At 36.6% G+C, this 21,015-nt stretch overlaps 1 protein-coding gene across 1 annotated transcript in view; it reads right to left on the bottom strand.

Moving 5' to 3' along the window:
• The window catches only part of Mmp16 (matrix metallopeptidase 16), a 242,735-nt gene extending 222,514 nt beyond the window's left edge, over window positions 1–20,221 (bottom strand). Inside the window, exons 1-2 of the mRNA XM_052175772.1 lie at window positions 20,090–20,221; window positions 19,800–20,009 (exon numbers count right to left, since the gene is read on the bottom strand). Of these exons, the coding sequence (XP_052031732.1) occupies window positions 19,800–20,009; window positions 20,090–20,221 (342 nt within the window). The remainder of the gene's footprint in view (window positions 1–19,799; window positions 20,010–20,089) is intronic.
• Window positions 20,222–21,015: the final 794 nt, after the last annotated feature.

Below are 21,015 nucleotides of genomic sequence, written 5' to 3'. Positions count from 1 at the left end.
CAATGAAAACAAAAGAGAAAGAGTAAATAAATTGAAGAAGGCATGATCTCAGTTGGATATGAGAGAGTAAGAAAGGAGGTGAAGTGATACAATTGCAATTAAAATTGTTAATTTTATATTACTAAAGCCGAAGCATTTCTTCAAATTTTAAGATGACTCAGTAAATTTAATGGGGAATTCTCTCAGAATACCCCATATTAGGAAAAGAAGACAGATTCATTCTAAGCATCAAAGTACAGTCTGGGTTGGGGAGAATGTATTGCTTGTAATTGCCAAATTTATGTGTGGAACAAAAGATGAGCCAGAGAATTATAGGCCAGTAAACCTGAATTCAATTTAGAGAATGAAATGGAAAACATATGCAATTGGTCAGATAACAACCCTAGAGGAAATTCTATAGCCATATTTCCCCAAGCATGATCAATGATTCAGCAGTATTAAATCACATAGGAGAAAGGAAGATAAGTTTTTAAATGTATTTTGCAGTTTTAAAAATGTATTTCTACCTCAGTCATACTTATGTGAGGAGAGTTCTCTTAGACAGCTTACCCCAGGAGATCTACCTGCACTATGAAGTTGGAGAAACACAATGACACAGCTTAGAGAAAAGTTGACAGGGGAGATGGATGAACAGAAGATTAAATATCAGTTCATGTTGTCAATTTAATGTCACTTATTTTGTGAGACTGTAACTGTGACTTATAATGTGGTTAGTAGAAATATTTTCCCTTTTAGACTAAATCTATGGTGATTATACAATGGGAGGAATAGAACAATGTCTTCCACAGCAAATATTACAATGGTCAGAGGAACTTTATTTTTTTTAAATATTTTTATTTTCTATATTCTTTGTTTACATTCCAAATGATTTCCCCTTTCCCGGATCCCCCCTCCCCATATGTCCCATAAACCTTCTTCTCTCTATCCATTCTCCAATCATCTTCTTCCTTTTTTTCTCTGTCCTTATATTCCCCTCCAATGCTAGATCAATCCTTTCCAGGATCAGGACCTTCTCCATACTTCTTCATGGGAGTCATTTGTTATGCGATTTGTGCCTTGGGTATTCAGGGCTTCTGGGCTAATTAATATCCACTTATCAGAGATTGCATTCCATGTATATTCTTTTGTGACTGGGTTACCTCACTTAGGATGATATTTTCCAGACCAAACCATTTGCCTAAAAATTTTGTGAATTCATTGTTTCTAATTGCTGAGTAGTATTCCATTGTGTAAATATACTACATTTTCTGTATCCATTCCTCCTTTGAGGGGCATCTGGGTTCTTTCCAGCTTCTGGCTATTATAAATAAGGCTGCGATGAACATAATGGAGTATGTGTCCTTATTGCATGCCGGGGAATCCTTTGGGTATATGCCCAGGAAAGGTATAGCAGGGTCCTCCAGAAGTGTCATGTCCAGTTTTCTGAGGAAGCGCCAGACTGATTTCCAAAGTGGTTGTACCATCTTACAGCCCCACCAGCAGTGGAGGAATGAGGAACTTCATTTTTATCTACACTTTGAAACTGCTTTCGTATCTGTTAACAATTTGAGAAAGCTAAAAATAGTTCATTTTTTTAATGGATGACTTGTTGTTTACATTAAGTTGATGTATATAATCCTTCTTTTGTTGTTTTTTAATAACTTAAATAATATTAAAATAAAAAAATGTTCTAAACATCAAACCCTCTAATTAATGTCCCCATGGTTTCTCTATATCTTCTACCCTGGAGTCTACTTGGATGGAAGGAGTCCCAAAGAAAGACTCACGGAAATCCAAAAATCCATGTTCCCTTTCCTACTTTCTCTTCTCCATCAAAGTGTAGTTCAGGATGAATCACATCGTAAGCATCTGTGCCATTCGAAACAGAAAATCTGCTTCTGATTTTAAATACTCCCAGAGTTCTATGGAAGCCTGCTACCACATACCAAATTTAGGTTACAGTAATATCGTCAACAGAGACAGCTTAACTTGACTGATTATGATATCAGTAAGTTATTAATATGGCAATGCTGTCATAATACTTGGAGATGGAGATGGAGAAAACTATTAAGTCAAGTGAATCACAGAAAGGAGACAAGACTCTACTCCAGAAAGTCATTCATCTTTAATCACTTTAAAATTAATCTTAAAAGGAGTTAATAAATCACAGTTCATATAACTAACATTATAACATAATCACTTATTTCATCTATATCAATTTCATACATACATTTTTAACAACAACCAAGCCTGAAAATCTAATATCTGCATGTCTTGGGCAATCTAAAATATATATATATATTTATATTGCTTAAGTTTTCAGTACTTTCCTGTTAAACTAAACATGGATATCTGCCATGGGGGATAAGGCCAAATGTCATGGACAATTTAATGGTGAAAAAATGTGAATATATACAAGTTATACCTCAACAAAACAGAGTCTAATTTATTTATGTAATCAACTACCAGAACTGCAAACAAAACTTTTAGAAAAACTGTTATATTCTTTCCACGTGAGATTGTAGTGAGAATTGAATTGAAATTTACTTTTCTGTTTAATAAATATAAAATTTAAACCTTTTGTATTATAACATTAACCAATAATTATTGAACATAAATTATATATTCATACCTCTAAGCCTTGATTTTCATAAAATGATACAAATCAGAGTGGGGGAATAAAGGGAAAATAAAGCTTTAAAGAACCACTCCATGAAGTTAGAATAAAAAATTAGGAAATATTAAAATCAAATAGATCAAAATCATAGCAATTATTTCAAATTGATGATAACTGAACACAAAGGAGAGAATTATGAGCTTCATTATTTTCTGTGGGCTTGAAGGAAAACAGGAAGAACAAAGATTAATGTTATATCTAGTATTATAGAAACCCTTATTAGAATAACTCTTATAAATAATTTCACTGAAATATAATAAATTACTGGCTCTACCTTGCACCTTAAAGAAACAGGGTGATCTCTCATTAGAGTTCTATGTAATAATTCTGAAACAACAGGTAATTCTTTCAAAGATAATGTGAAAAGGAGGGACCATCCTTTCCCAAGGGGCTCTCATTCCCTGTGTATCTTCCTTTGCAATCCGTCCTCTTCCTGTACATGATCAATAACTGTAACATGAATGTCTTACATACAGCAACTCAAAACAAAGAGAGCCTGGAGTATAATGGTCTATTCCTCTTCTTTATTCTGTCCTATAACCTGGCAAATATTTCTTTCACTTCAATAGCTATTGTGACGTATTTGCTACAAATTTTAAAAAGTAAGATAAAGATACAAAGACACACATAAAATGTTGATTGATTTTCAAAAGCTCTCTTTGGATTACACATGAATATGCATGCTGCACTCTAAATCTTTCCCTTATGAGCCGTGAGATGTGTACACAGATATGACATGATGTGTATATAGTTAGGAATCTGTTTAGTTGTAACATTGCGTATAAATTTAAACAGAGATGAAAGAAAGATGCTCTTGTTTAAAGTGCCTAAGGCTCAGATGAGTGAGCAATAGGTACAACACAGCTTATCTCTGCTCCCGAGAACAAGGATATAGCTCACAGAGAATTACTTGATCCAAAATGAATTTGCCATTGCTTGAGTTCAGAAAATATTTATAAATATACTTTCACCCTTGACCCTTCTGTTCGATTAATGGTTTATTCGGATCAGACTAATACAGTAACATACACATAAATATTGAAACAGAAAACTTTACTATTTCACACTGCATTTTGTCAAAGCAAGCTACAGCCCAAATAATAGAAGAATTTTACTCATCCCTAGCTTACTCTAATGATTTCTGACATCTAACTAAATGATTAACTTTTCTGAAATCTAACTAACTAACTAATTGATTAATCTACCTTGCATGTTCATAAAGGTCACATGGACACTGATGTCTAAAGTTCTCATTTTTCTTGTTTTACCTACCCCCTATTCTGTTTTTTTTTTTTTTGGACAGTTGCATGACAATTTATTTTTAAAGGGTTTATAAATATTGAACCATTTAAGCAAGAAGTCAAAGCTCTTTGATTTCAAACAACTTGATTTCAAACAAAAAAGACAGCTGCCAACAACTGCCTTTTCTTATAGATGAGCTAGATTACATTTTAGTACAACTTTGCACCAAGTATTAGTCTTCATTTAGTTACTAGTATTTTCTTTGAGAGAATATAAGGTATGTTTCAAACAGTCCAAGCCACACTGAGTGACCATGACCACATGGCTCCCAGACGAGAACTTCTCACTGACACAGGGTTGCTCCTCCCTCTCACTTGAAGCATTCACTCCTGCTTTGATTTGTTTTTGTTTTTCTTTGAATTTCACAAATTGGATGTTTTATTTATTTACATTTCAAATGCTCTCTCCACTTTCCAGTTTCTCCTCTGGAAACCCCCTATCATCTTCCCCCTCCCCTGCCTCTATGAGGGTGCTTCCCCCACCCGCTTACCCACTCCTGCCTCCCCACCATGGCATTCCCCTACACTGTGGCATCCGAGCCTTCACAGGACCAAGGGCCTCCCCTCCCATTGATGCCTGACAAGGCCACCCTCTGCTACACATGTGGCTGGAGCCATGGGTTGCTCCGTGTATAATCTGGTTAGTAGTTTAGTCCCTGGGAGCTCTGGGCTGGGGGTTTTGTTTAACTCATATTTTTGTTCTTCCTATGGGGTTTCAAATCTCTTCAGCTCCTTCAGTCCTTTCTCTAACTCCTCCATAGGGGGAATCTTCTTTTGAGGAAGTTTCTTTTATTGTTTTTATTAATATTTCAGATATTTTAATGAAGTATATGGTTAAACATAGGAACAAGAACAAGCATATCAATAATTCCTTCACTTTAAAAAAAAATGTGGGGTCAGGAAGATGCCTCAGTCAGTAAAGAGATTTGTTGGGAAAGGGAACAAAAAGGCTATCTATCTCTCCATGTCACCAACTTCAGGAAAAATGTATAGCAAAAGGCCAAATTACTGACAAAGACCAACATTTAACATCTGGGCATATTGTCTTCATGCTATGAGCTATCCTTAGTCTATATTCTGTCTTTGTCATATAATCTGTACATAAATGATAATTTCTTCATTGCCATTTTCTCCACTGACTTTCAGTCAGCATGTGTAACAGCATTTGCCAGTCAAAGCTCTGATGTATCCAGAGGTGTTGAGGAAAATGACAAACAAAAGGGAAGTTGGAAAGAAAGTAGGAAAGGAAATGAGTATATGTTAGTAGGATCGATGAAGACACAGAAGGAGTAGAAAGGCAGATGAATGACTTAGCTCAAACAAATGGCAAGGCTAAGTCAATTAATCCATCTCAGGCACCTACTGTTGATACCTATACAAAATGTGTATTCAGTTTCTGGGAAAACCACCTTCCTCTGCTGCTCCTGGAGGTCACACATTCTTTGAAGTTCAGAGAGAGAAAAATGCCTTAATGTTGACTAATCCTAGAGCTTCTCTTTGGTTTTGTCTAGTAAACTGAGAAGTAAGCATGTACTGGTAAAGAAGGACATCTTCTTCCATCTAGACTGTAAAGGAAAAGTGAGTAAGGGATCCACTGGCACCGAGAAAGGACTGTAACAAGGTAGGAAAGGCAGCCAGTGAGGAGATGCAGAATAGGGTTTACTTGAGAGAGTTTAGTATAGGCAAGAGGTTTAAAAAGCCTAAGGAAGTGTAGGTTGTGAATAAGTTGCTGCTGCTCTTATTATGGTGGATATGAACAAAATACCATGTATGAAGTTCTCAGAGAAGTAATAAAAATAGAAAAAATGTCTTCCTTGCTTGCTTGGACTGTTGCTGGCTAACAGTCTGAACAACATTCATATTTTTGTGACAAACATCGTCTACTGCTTGAGTTCAATCAAATGGGTTCTTGTTCTATCATGACACCAAGAGTCTTAAATGAGAATGTTGAATAAAAAGTCCCAATTCCAAATGATGATGATGATGATGATGATATTGATGGTGGTTATGAGAATCTATTGTTTTTCTTCTTTATTTCAAAAAATAAATTCAACCTCCCACCACTAGAATAGTCATAGAAACATGGAAATAACTAATTCAAAGTTTGAAACATTAAGAACATTACAAAGGAAAGTTAACAAAAATCAAATATGAAATAAAAGAAATAGAAAATAAAAGAAATGTGAAAAGAGATACAAATACTACTGACTACAGAAGTGGGTAATATGATAAATTTCAGCTTTTTTGTGATGTTGCTCTTAACACTTTCATCATCAACTTATTACTGAGTTATACCCTCCTCTTAGTCTCCTAGATTTGGTGTAAATTTAAAGACAATAGTGATATGTTTAAATTTATCTTGTATAAAATAAACAAGATTTAATTCATAATATTAATTATTGGCAATTGCAAATAAGTAGATGTTCATTGTATACTATCACCCAGGGGACACAATGAGTTAAGAGACAAAACAGAAATAGTAAGAAAATATTATTAGCCACTGATACCTTTGAATCTAGGTAATATAATACATTTGCTCCTTGAGTATAGAGCTAGTAAGATCTTCAGTTTAGCAAAGCAATCTCCAGCTCATTGAACACAATGGTGGTCAAACAAATACACTGTCTCATAATTAGCTGCACTTACAGTGGGAAACAGATTAGATCTATTACACCTGGACAGGAGATTATTTGCAAGACACTTAATTGGTTCTGATATTCTAAATATATTCATATGCTCTGAGCAAAAGCGAGAAAAATTCTTTCAGTCCCTTTAAATTTTTTCCATACAAATATGCATTCAGCCTACAGGGTTCAAGTGAGAGGAATATCAAAGCTCAAAGGCACATAGAAGCAGACTGAATTGGAATTTAGTTATTAAATACCTATGGGCCAAGTCTTAGCATTAGTGAGCAATCAATGGAATTTCAACAGTGATGTGTAGAATTTGCTGTGAGATTTTGTGTTTTAGAAATGATAGGGAAGCTACACCTATAACTCAACATGATGCAGCCTACTCAATATGAGAACAGTAACAATACCAATAGGTATAGTGATATAGATGGGGAAACCTTAGGGAAGCAGACCACTCAATAAAAAACAGCAGGCAACCAATGATGGCTTAAAATGGGAGAATTCATCATTCACAAGGATAGCATCCTAACTGATCACCCAGTACAAAGTGGGCAACATTGCAATCATATACACACAACCTAGACTAAACAGTCTCAGCAAGGGTACATATAAATATGTGTATGTGTATAAATACATGTGTGTGTGTGTGTGTGTGTGTGTGTGTATCAACCAAAATGTCTTAAAGATCTTCAGTGCCCCCTAGATTAAACTCTCTACATAAGTTGCTACTAAACTTGTCCACTTACTCTCATTTACTTACAAGTTCTTGTTGAGCTCATAAGAGACCATGCATAATATTTCATAATATTGCTTATATAAATGCAAAAGTGTGAAGAAGATTTTAGCTATTTTTTTTCATCTAGCTGCAACAGGTATTTGAGAAAATGTACACCAATGTTCCTTTTTCTTAAAGTTTGGTGCTATTTAATTTTCGTAAAGTAATTTTATAATACAAATATATCGATACCATCCTTTCTTCATGGATTTGTAAATAAGTATTTTAAGGTTTATGAGGTCTTTCTAATAGTCTACCATAGATATGAAACACATGTTAGAGTTATTTGGGTTTTCATTTCCTTTTAGATGTGCAGAGACAACCCCTGTGATATATCACAGGATGCAGGCGTTGAATGTTTATCTATGAGGCTAGAGAGAGGGGTGGGCTTTGGCCATAAGAAGTCTTGCAGGAGAGCTGTGGAAGAGGAATAATAAAGCCTGTGAAGACTGGACTACTAAGGCCCAACAATCAAGCTGAAAATGAAAAGACTGGAGATCAATTTAAATACAGAGCATGAGGCAAATTTTCTGAGGTTGTGACTGAGTGCCAGGGAGCAGTAAGGTTGGTATCTAAGGTTGAGGTTTACACCCATGTGGTCAGGCAGTAGTATGAAACACAAGTGAGAGAACATGTAAAGAGAAGAGATCCATCTCTTGTTCATGAGGGTGACAGAGGAGAACAGAGGTGTAACTGAGAAGAGAGATCCAAACTGGAGATTAAAAATTAAAATGGGGCATTAGCCTTCCTGTAATGTTTCAGCCATAGGAATGTACTACTCAACTAAACCCAAGTGCTGAACAACAGCATGTTCTACAATTAAGCATTTTAACATTTCAGTTTACTCTTTTTTGTGTCAATTTAGGGGACAAAGTACATGAAATTATCACCTATTCATAGAGAAATTTAATACAACATTAGGTTGGATTACAGTCATATTTCAGTCAAAAGTCAACTTTTGAAAATAAATAATACAGTCATAATTTCTTGATATTCTTATTTCTAAGTTTAACATCTATGTCATGTTTGGGTTTCCCTTACACACACTGAGTTCTCTGTCCAAAACTGTTCTTTTGTGCTTCTTTCCACAGGCATGAATTATACGCTGTAGAGGAACATTGGTGAGTGTGGAGGCCAGACTACAATGGCATATGCTTCCCCTATTCACTCTCCACCTTATTTTTAAAGATAGATTTTCTACCAAGAGTTTTCTTATTGAGACAGACATACTAGCCAATAAACCCCAAGGATGCTGCTGTCTCCAACTCTGGCAGTCAAGTTTAAATTCCCACAACCTCCTTGTTTTTCTTTTCTTTTATTGGTTATTATATTTATTGATGTTTCAAATGTTGTCCCCCTTCCCAGTTAATCCCCTATCCCCTCCCTCTTTTCCCCCTGCTTCTATGAGGGTGCTTTCCCGCCCATCTAACCCCTCCCCACTCAGCGCCCACACAATTCCTTTTTTAAGTGAGTGTTAAAGAGCTAGCCTCAGGTCTTCCTGATTATTTCCACAAAATTTCTCTGTCTGATTTATCACTGCCTCACTTTTCATCTCGATGCTTGGTCAGTTGTTATTTGATGAAAGGCACACTGAGTCTTACTATTTAGGCTATGACGTGTTGATTTATTCCAATTAATACTGTGGAGCTTCACTGCTAAGTCCCTTAGAAATGTTCCAAATCTTTGGACTTTAGAATTGTTAAGCAGAAACACAGTTTCTTGCATTTTGGGATAGTTATTTTCCACTTACCAATGCAGGATAATTCTGAATGCTCTACAAATAACCCATGAAAATGAGGTATTCCTGTTTGCCCGGGGTAGGTGAGCAGGCATTACGGCCTCTGCTTGCTAAATACCAGTTATTGCATTCTCTAATCTATTTGCATGCTTTCCTTATCCCTGGGTGGTGACTTCACAAGAAGGTACAGAAACTTCAAGGAGAGAAACCTCTACAGATCATTCGTGTTCTCCTTTTTTGTATTATCTTCTCTCAGGACATTTATGATGCTGGTTTCAATATGCTTGTCCCATAGGGAATGGTACTATTAGAAAGTGTGTCCTTGTGGGAAGAACTGTGTCATTGTGGGGGTGGACTTTGGGGGTCTCCTCCTATGCTCAGGCCTTCCCCATTGCAGAAGAAAGCTTTCTTCTAGCTGTCTGAGGATGCCACTCTTCTGGTTGCCTTTGGAACAATATGTAGAACTCCCAGGTCCTCCAGCACCCTGAATCTCTGGGTGCTGCCATGCTTCCTGCCATGATGATAGTGGATTGAACTTCAGAATCTCTAAGCCAGCCCAATTAATTGTTTGCCTTTATAGGAGTTGCCTGGGTCATAGTGCTCTTCATAGCAATGGAAACCCTAAGACATTGAGCTATGAACTCTAGGCACATCAGTCTCCCCAAATGTAGCTCTTTTTATATCTTGAGAGTCTGGGTTTGCCAAACCTAGATTTTTCCTCTTATTCACACGTTTGAAAACAATTATAGAAACATTTAACCTCATTTGGTCCCAACTCCTAGAGATAGCTCATTCTCTACTAAACATTAAGTTACTAGAAATCATAGTTTTATTTATTTTGTGCATTTTGAGAGTTATTTTAGGATGGAGGGAATATATAAAAAAGTAAGCTTTAATGTAAATAAGCAACACTTATTCTGAAGATATTTTATCTTTGTTCAATATCTGTCCTTAAGTCTTTAATCTTACAACAAACTTAATCATTATCTTCCCTGTTTTACATGTGAGTAACTGGAGAATGAGTCAGTAACTCTACCCACTCAAGTTTACAGTGTGTAAGGGACACGGTGCCTAAAACTCTCACACACCCTGGGATGCACTGCTTCAAGGGAAAGCAAAAAGTTATGGAATAAGTATTTAACACTGATAATTTCACAAAATGATCTAGAGTTTACCCTAGTAACCTGATTTATACACAAATCTCCTTTAAAAGACAAATGAAAAAATTATGAGTCATGGAAGCTACACACAGTAGGAATCATAAGACCCAAAGATGTTATTTAACACATATGCATCAGCCACCAACTTGTCATCTGTACAAATATGGCAGGGAATGGATAGCACGTCTTATGACAAGATGTAGAGATTTACTCAATTATTTTTTCAAAGCATCCTCTCTCTCTCTCTCTCTCTCTCTCTCTCTCTCTCTGTGTGTGTGTGTGTGTGTGTGTGTGTGTGTATGTTCTATTAAGAAATTTCCTTTATATTACAAATAAATACTTTGAAATAGCATATCTGTTATCTTGAACTTTCGATACAACTGATAAAAATATAAACACAGAAATTACCAAAAACCATGTAACACAGCAGGCTCTATACACACACAGATGCACAGTCTTTCACACAAACATGCTTTCCTGCAAGGCACCACAATGCCCACCTCTGATGAAAGTTTGCTTTTGTGTTTCTACAATGGTCAATACATTTCATCATAAAATATGCTGAAATGATTATGGCCTCTGAACATCATATTCAATAGTAAACTATATTGTTACAAACTGTTGAGAAATCATATTACAATTCATTTAATATAATATGCAATGTCATATTAGGTTTTAGATAGGTTACACATTTCTAATGTTTAAAAACATTATGTTCAAAAATCATAACTGACTTTTAACACTAAAACTTTATTGATCTGCAGATAATCACTGCTGTATCAAGCAGTCAAATCTAGGTCCTCTATTCAGTTTTACTACAGGTAAGACTCTGCTTAGAATAGGTCCCTTGAATTCATTATGTATATTAAATATTTATTTTTATGTTGGAGTATAAAAGATGTCATAAATGTAAGTAGACCCAATGTTCCTTCTTGGGAACCTGGAAATCACTTTCCACTTAAACTGATTTAGGAGCCTGTGTTCCAGACACAGACTTCCTACTTTAATACTAGGCTTCTCCCCCAAACACTTCATTGGAATGTGTGTCTGGCAAGATCCTCACTCCCTCCTCATTGTGAAGGCAGAAAAAGTTGTGTTAACTCACAACACTATAGTGATAATGAAATGTGCTAATGCAGGATATTAAGGTTTAAGCATTTACTTGTTACTCAACCTTGTTTTTATAGTTAAATTAAAACATCTGAAGTCTGAGGCTATTCCATTGACCTAATCTCCCATTGTTTTCCTAATAAGTATATAATGACAAAAGATGCCTACTTCTGTTCTTCTAATCATGAGAGAGAATACAGGAAGCAAAACTCCCTCCTACTCTCAGTCTCAAGGGTGAGTGACTGTTTACATGATTTCAGTGCTGCCATTAAAGACTTGTGCTATTTGAAAACAATGTAGATGGCATACCTGTTGGAAGCAAATGCTGCCCCATAATTCTGAATTACCCATGGAATAAACAATTATCCTTAATCCCATACAGGTGCAAAGCGGTCAGTGACATGAGAAAAGTTGCTGCAATAGTAAGAATGTTCAGTCTACACAAAAGGAGTTACCTATAACTGGCAGGGCTCCAGACTACGATTGTTCTCAATGGCATAGAAGATTGTGCATTCATTATTTTCTGCAACCTACTTGCATCTCTTTCATTTAACTCATGTTGGAAGAAGGGAGGGGTAGATATTTGGCTTCTCCTAACATTTTCCAACTTGTAAAGCAGATTTGGAAATAATCTGAAAATACCGGATGCCTAAAGATCTATGAGAGAAAACAGGCAAGCAAATGTTTATAGAAAGAATGAATGCACAAAAGATAGAAACCTAAAACAAACACACCTACCAACCATTACAAACGATTGTCCCACGACAGTGATTCCACTCTGAAAAGATCCCATAAAAATTTCTTCTGGTGATATTTACTGAGTTTGATTATGTCAGACATGTACTGAGGCACGTGCCTCATGCCACATCAAGTGCACACAATTTAAAGACATGAAATGCCATTAATGACAGTATCCAGCTTCCCCTAGAAGGATTTTCTCTGCCTTCTCTTGTCTATAGCTAAAGCAAATAGTTGAATTTTTTGTTCCATTAAATAATGTACAACCTTCCAATAACTCTCTCTTGCTCCTGAAACATAGCTTGTTTTATTTATCTTATGCCACCTAACTGTCTGTCTAAAACACATTTCTAAAACTTGAATTACAATTTTGAGTAGGTTATACCTTAAATATATGATGGTACTCTCTAATGTATTAGTGAACGTCTTCTTACTCATATACTTCTTCCATCTAATAATCATTCTTATAAGCTATGGTTTTCAAATTGAAGGACTACTGAAGCTTCTGTTTAAATAAATTAATTTGATAATCAGGTGAAAAACTTATTCCCCATTATAAAAACAATAGGCATAAACTGTATTTCAAAACCTGTTCTCATTGGAAAATAGTCATTGAATATAAATCCCAATAAATATTAGGAAAATAATACAAGTAGATATCAAAGGATTAAGTAACCTTAAGTACATTTGAAATTTGATGTTTGTGACACAAACATCAAACTATGATGTTTGATGTATGATCAAACTAATCTTACCCACCTTGTTTCTAAGTACATGAGTCATTCTGGTCATACCAAAAGCAAGTGCAGTCACTGAAAACATAGATTATGACCTTTGCTATAACTATGAAGAAGAATATATGAAGCAGTGCTACATCATCACCTTCTTTAGCATACTGTCAGGCTCAGAACATCATTTTTTTTCCAAAGAAACATTAATTTGCTTCTGAGTTGAGGAAATATATAATTCTTGATTCCAAGTGATGACCATTCAAGCCAGGTGACATCTTAAATCATGAGCTATGTGCTCACTGTCTCCTTTAAAAATATTTGTCTGTGAGTGACATCTGATTCTACCTAGTTTCTTTGATTTTTCAAACCAATTCTTCTAAGGCATGGTAGAATTTAGTAGACAGCTCAATTGTGCCCTCTAGCCTCTTTTCATATACTGCACTCAGAGGTCACATTTAATCAACCTATCACCAAGCTGCTTACAAATCCAAATATTAAAAAGCAGTGTACCAGTGCTGTAGGTGTTGAAATACCATGGACTCACTGCTACATGACAGCAAGCTTCAATCAAGGATGGTTTCAAAAGTCACATCCAAATTCTACCTATAACTTTCCTAAGGAAAAATAATGCAAGAGAACTTTCGTTTAGTTGGCATTACTTACATAATTACTTAACACTTATCATTTTGCATGCAATTTCTCAATGGTTATATTAGCTTCATATTTTATGAAATAAATATTTCTCAGGGTCAAAATTAAATATGTGTTGAGAAAGATAATCTAGCACTCAGATGATGTGTAAAAATTATCTTCCACAAGAGGCAAAATGAACACATGATATATAGATAGATAGGAGATAGTAAGACAACAAACATTAGAGACATTTAGAGATAGATATTTAGGTAGGTAGGGAGATAGATAGATATATGATAGATAGATAGATAGATAGTTAGATAGATGATAGATAGATAGATGAATTAGTGGATGGAAAGATGGATATCAATTTTGAAATATTCCCTCCAGAAACTCAGACAACATATTCCAACTTACATTTTTCTTAAAAAGTACCACTTGTGACAGATATATTTTTATAGAATAAAAGGTTCTTGTTTCTAATATTTAACTTTTAAAGCTTTCTATCTTGGTAAAAAGTATTTTTATTAGTAACAAGACTGGAATGATGCTTGAAAATGAAGCTCAATTTGTTGCTAGAGATAGTAATGTGGTTACATGTAATTCATAACCATGCTTAGCCCAAAGGCATTCAATGTAGAGAAAATATGAAACATTTACCATTATAACATAAATTGTTCTCAATTTCTGTGGTATGTATGTATATCCCATCCCTGATATTTCATGGCTATATATACAATCTATACATGGCTATATATACAATCTGTAAAGAAACAGAGATTAACTCCCGTAAATTTAAAAATGGCCTTTTGTGTTCATTTGAAGGAGGACATTTTGTTTTGTTTTGTATTCTCTGGTTACTGTGGTAAAATGCCTGAGCAACTTAAGGAAAGAATTTATTTGGGTTCACAGCTTGAGGGCATAGTACCTTGTGGAAGAAAAGGCAGACCTTGTGAAAGAGGTGCTCAGTTTCCATGCCTGTCTTACTTAGACCATACTTAGTGTAGATCTCCCAACCTAATCAGGCAATCTAGAAAAATCTCTCACATACAGACACAGAGATTTGTCTCCAAGGTGATTCTGGATCTTGTCAAGTTAGCAATTAGTACAAACCATCACAGCATTATTGGCAGTTTATTTTAATACTTGCTTCTTTAGAAAATGTCAATGAAAAAATGACTTGACAATGTTCAAAGCAATTACTGAAAATACCAGGCTTGATGCAGTTGTCCTAGATGTCTACTCCATGATCCACTATATCCCACTAGGGATCACGTTGTCATCCCCAAGGCTACAGGAAGACAACTGTGTTATCTCTCTGTCTTCCTGGAAAATGTTTTTATCTTGTCATGTCTTGCAACCTGATGTTCAAACATCGATTACGGTTGGTCTATAAAGTACTTGGTCCCTAACTGAATAAAAATGCATGTTCTCTTTGAATTATAAAGTACTATATTTGGTGGTATTATTTTAACTATGAACAGATTTGAGCAAACTCTGCCTTGTAATAGAAGGTGTAAGCTGTACTTGACATTCTATGATAGTAACAGATGACATGACAAAATGTGAAAATCACGTTCTCAAGCTAAACTGTCTAAAGAAAAAACACAGGAAGAAAATGTACTGATGTTATCATGATTGATTTCAAGACATTACAGTATAAAATTAGAAAGGATATTTAAATGACATCTTTCAAACTGGCTGACTGTGATCTACTATTATGTAATTTGCTGTTATCATGTCAATGTCCTCTGTATCAACACTGATTTACAATTATTAATAGTGATATATATGTTTATATACATATATATAGTGTTTAATCATGTGAAGAAGTTATTCCTATAAGATATATATGTATATATACACTAGCTATACAGTATTCATTCAAACATCAAAACAAGCTACAAAGCAAATAGTATCATCTCTCAAATATGTGAATTATAACTTCCAGAGGCTGAAAGTGCTCCAACAGAAGCATTGGGATTAGATAGAAGCCAGGAAATCTAGTGTCAGGATTTGTGTTTTTATCAGTACATTCCTGAAAATCTTCTAATTAGTTATTTATAAATCGTCAGAAAAAGATACATTGCAAATAGCTGCAGAGGGCCTCAAAATGAAATTAATCAACATGTAATAACAATTCAACTTAAAAATAATTATTAATCTGAACAATTCATTAAGATCTTTCTATTTAGTACTAATAGAAACTTCATATACAGCCCTTTTAAATTTACTTTAAATGTAAGAAAGTGGTTGTTGAATATAACTTGATCTTCATTTTCTTGAAGAGTCTGAAAGAATCCAGATGAACAGTCCGAGATGGACTTCAAATCCCAGTGGGCTTTTCAAGAGGCTGTCAGGACAAAGGGGCTTCCCCAGTCTGTGTACCTTTAGAAGCATTTCCGAAAGAACGCTAGATTTAGGCAAAGTCTGTCCAGGCAACTTCCAGAGAGAAAAGCAAAGTCAAAGTAAGACAGGGAGAAGCTGGAGAGCCCAGAACTGTTAACTCCTGGTCTCCTGGCTGTAGCTTCTGTCCCTCTGAAACATTCTAAATGACCAGCACGTGTGGAGTTTTCATTCTGCCTACAATCCAGCAGCAGGTACACAAGTGTATATATTAGTTACAGGGCTCCTGCTGCAGACCAGTTATTGATCAGTATTAGCTGCTATGACACAGACTTATGGGATCCTGTAGGTAGAGGTTAAATCTGGACATATGTTCATAAGTTAATTTAATAATGAATCTGGAACACTAAATGAAGTAGAAAACAAGAAATAGGAAATAGAAGTGTCTCAACATATGGCACTTTTAAATCTATAAAATATGGGTATTTTTATCTCTTAAAATATCTTAGAATCAATTTTCGGCACTTTCAAATGTAGTATGCAGCTATCCAAATGAAACTTTGACCTTTAAGACAGATGAAACAAACCAGAAAATGATAAACAAATCCCAACCACTTATATAAACAAATAGAAAAAACTTAAAAAAGACAATTGCAATTCATAAGACTTTTAATAAATGATCAATATGCACATGGAATCTTCTTTGATTTAGGAAAGTCAAATTTTGCCTCCTCAAGATTTCCAAACCAAACCGTAATCATCACTGTCTATTTTGCTCTACATATAGTTGAGTTTCACATGCTTTATTTTCTCCATAGATCTGGCTTTCAATTTCTTTCCTCCTAACAATCAGGTATTATTGTTCAAGATTCAATCTACAACTACTAATATACATATGGCATGCTATCCAAGATATTATGTTATTGTCATCATAAACTATAATGTAGCTCAAGTTTCATAACAAAGAATGTATGCACCCAATAATAAGCTTCATAATCATGAAATCTCTAGTTCCTAGTAACGACATTAAAAATGAAATGATTCCAAGAGTATAGGATCTAAATCACAATTTCTTGTTAATAATTTATCTGCCTCTGACCAATAACGACCTCAGCTTTCTGGCCAATGAATACCTGAGTCTTAGACTGTTATCCAATGACAGCAGGTTTTGACTTTCAGTTAATATTAGTCATCCTGCTTCTCTGTGATGTGCTGATTTACACTATTACCATTTACAGGATACAGAGCCCTCAGTGATGAATATTCATTGATGTCCGAAAGAGCAGTAGAGAAATACAGGCATGTTATCCATAGGACTGGCTTTGAGAGTATCCGTTTCATAATTTGATACTCTTGTTTGTTTTTTCAAAACCACACGAAAGTACCTTTATCACTGTCTTTCATAATAATATCAAAGTTTTCTACCATCCATTCTAAAAGTAGAACATTATGAATGTTTATTTTCTTAAAATCAGACAGGAATGGATAACTCTACCCATCCCCTTCTACAGGGAGAAGAAAATACAGGCATTTTTTTTTTACCTTAAATCATACAAATAAAAAGTATGGGGGCGATCACAAATTAAGTTCTTCAATGAATAAAACATTGTAATCTTAGTTGTCAGCATGAAAGGAATCTCTCCAAAGCTTTGGTCCAACTTAATAACTTAGTATGTATACTAGGAAAAATAATCAGGATCCTAGGAGGCTCAAGCATGATTAATACTACTGCTGGTTTTTTTTTTTTTTTTTTTTTTTGGTTTGCTTGCTTGCTTGCTTTTGAGAATCAATGGAATAAAGCACTCTTTTGTATCTATTTTGTAGCCAAGACTAAAGAGTATGATACAAGTGCCTCTTCTGGAAAAGTAATGCAATATTCGTCCTGTTAGCATCTCCTATTACAGAGAGATATCTAGTAAATATTCATCAGGCATAAACACAAGTTAGAAAATGTTCCATCATCTTAGATACTGTATGATATTTTTATTTCACTATCAGTTACTTGATAGTTAATATACATAGTATTATATATATAATATCACACGTGTGTGTATGTGTGTGTGTTTGTGTGTGTACGTGTGTGTGTGTGTGTGTGTGTGTGTGTGTCTGTGTGTATGTGTGTATGTTGTGAAGCCTACACATCCAACCAAAGAAGTGCTAAAGAGCTTACAAAGCTATTTGGAAATAATACAAACTTTGAAACACGATCTCCTATAAATCATTATAAAATTCCCTTTGCATTAAGTAAGCTTACTAAAGTCTCATAGGGCGCATGACTCTTCCCTCTGTCAGTTACATCTTTGCATTCTTCAATAAACATGACTGGAATAACTCAAATGCTCTAAAATTGGGAAAGTGGCTCTGCAAACTATTCTTCACATAAACCTTGAGAGATGGGAAGAGATATTTGAAATTCAATATGAAATCCTTTTCTTATAAAAGTATCTCAACCCCTTTCAGGTAACAATATCCGGTTGAGCTGACTAAGAAATCCCCATAGAAAGTAATACAATCTAACCTAAGTTAGTCTCACAAAACAAACCTAATAATCTCGAAACATTGATGCCATTTAATCCTGCAAAGGTAAGTTAAGAGTTCTCCCTAGCAGGTAGCTACCACCCAGGCTCAGATTCTCATAGGAAGCCAGATGATAAGGAGCACTTACTTTAACCCTCTCTGCCTCACCCCACACCACAGTCTCCTCTACCACTAAGCAACAGCCTGTCTGTATATAGCATTACTAACAACAGCTTGCTGGTTTCATTCGTTCAGCCTGTGAACTAGCCATTCCTTTATTTCAAATAAATTATCTCCTGGCTTAAATGTTAGCACAAAATTGATAGTGACTGACGGTTGATTGCAAAAGTTCAACTTTGTCATCACGAAAAGCCTGGACCTTCAGCTTCTTTCCTTTGCTGTTTTCATGTTAAAAAAATAAAAGTGAGCTTCAAATGGTTACCCTATTTTGGTTTTCAAATTGTGGTTTCTTTGAAACATATCCCTACTTAACATCTGCAAACTTTCTTAATTCCTGTGTTGATAGCTCTTACTTTTTCAAACACATTTCTTCTGCCCCATTATATGGACCCCAGAGCACAGTACATAGAAGACTCTGCCTCCACACCTGGCACTTATTATGAACACTTTGCTTATAAATTGGTTCCACGAAGCATGTTCAAACCGTGTGCAACAGGTCCAGCTATTGTGTAAACAGGAGTCCCTAACACCACAATAGGAACAAGAACCAGTTCATTGCAATGGCAAAGAACCCGGCCAATTCCCCCGCCGATTCTATTGTAATTCTTTTGAGATATACAAAGCCCTGATAACCAACTAAGAGAAGTTTGTGCTACCCAGACCCTACCACCGCCTCCACCTTAGTGCAATGTTAGTGTAAGGAACTGTGCCAACCAAACAGCCCAGGTGTGCTTGGCTTCTCTTGACTCACTGCACATGAACAGCTCTGGAGCTCAGTGGATGACAGGGAGAGCACTTCCGCGAAGGTCTGATGAGTCCTCATTCTTAAGTTGCCCATTGCTGTTGCTGTTTCCAAAGTCACAGTAAAACAAATGGCAACCAGAGATGTCTAGGCTTTGTCATGTCAGTGTGAAATCAAATTAAAAACACACCTCCAAACTATTAGAATGGGCCACGTTTATTTTCCAGTCCCTTGGGAAGAGAGAGAGTAGGCTCTTAGAGGAGATAGATTTCATGTGCTCTGTACGGTTAGATCTAGTTTCAGTGTATTAAGTTATGGCTAATAGAAAGACACTGTCTGCTTGAGTGTTTTATCTCAAAGTGATGTTATTAAGCATATCAAGTGTTCCCATCCTCTCCTTGGATTCTTTGATTTTGCCTCCCTTTGTTAGGCACAGACCACAAGGAGAAATATTGCAGGAACAATACCCAGGCACATGATGCCAACCATCAATGTGGTTTCAGTAGCTATGTATGTACCATAAACTCAAGCTTTCTTACAAAGCTACACATTTGCACTACATAGAGCTTTGCCTCTTCCCTGGCTAAGAAGCGCCAGCGTGCTACAATGTGTCTCTGAGTGTGCGGTGTGGTGCTTTGTGCAGCTGGGGATAACGGATTGTTGGTCTCCAGGCATCCATCACTTAGAACACTGGCAAACTCAACAAGGGTTTTGGTCGCTGACTGGCAAGGGACACAATGTGCTCTGAGCTACAAGGATCCAAGAAGTGAAGGAAAGGTTCCAGAGAGCAGCTGAGCGAGGGGAGAGGAAGGAAGCACTGTACTCTTACCTCCACATTGAAATACTGCTCCGTTCCGCAGACTGTAGCACATAAAATCCAAAGCAAGGTTTGCAAGAAAAACACCCCCGAACGATGCACGAAATCCAACCTTCTTCCAGAGCTGAATGCGAGTAAGATCATAGTGAACTGTGCCTCAACGGATGGACGAGCTCCCCTGCGTTTTCTCCCTCTTTCCGAATGCCCACTCCCCGTTTCCTTTAAAAAAAAAAAATAGAAAAAGAAAAAAAAAAAAAAAGCCAGTCCTGGGGTGGGTAGAAGCTTGCAGGTTCACCCACCCGTCCAGGGGTGGGGATGGGCGCCAGGCTTGGCAGCCGTGGAGAAACAGAAGAAAGGCAGGGTCAGCGGCGGCAAGTGTTCACCATCCTCACCCGGCCGTTGCCGGGAACGTGGCGCCCAAGTTCACCCGCGGTTCCGATTCCCAGCGCCGCCGAGTCGCAGCCGCCGCCTCCAGCCCGTGCGTCCTCCGCCTTCTCCACCTCCTACGCCGCCGGTGCCCCCCGTTTCTGCGGGAAGGGCCTCAGCCGCTCCCAGCTCACTGCCTCCGCTGCTCCTTCCCTCCTCTCTGCTCCCCTCCAGAATGTTCATCGGTAATCTACATAACTCCTCCTTCCCGGGGTCTGCGGGGATCTTGGGGGCCCGCGCGCACACACACTCAAACCACACACGCGCGCGCACGCGCTCGGTCCTACACACACACACACACACACACACACACACACACACACACACGCGGGCACACACTCACCCGAAACACACGCAGGCGCGCTTCTTAAAGGAGACGACTCAAGGATGCCTTTTAGATACTGGCGCACTGGATTGGGTACCGGGCCCTTGTAAAAGGCCCTAGTTCGTGATGAACTCTTTTTTCTTATTACCTGGTCCTCATCCAGAGGTCTGATACCTAGGGCTCTGGG

Source organism: Apodemus sylvaticus, chromosome 3 (assembly GCF_947179515.1).
Source record: "Apodemus sylvaticus chromosome 3, mApoSyl1.1, whole genome shotgun sequence".
NCBI lineage: Eukaryota > Metazoa > Chordata > Mammalia > Rodentia > Muridae > Apodemus > Apodemus sylvaticus.
Note: the sequence above shows the minus strand (reverse complement) of the source record. Positions and strands in the feature narration are given on the sequence as shown.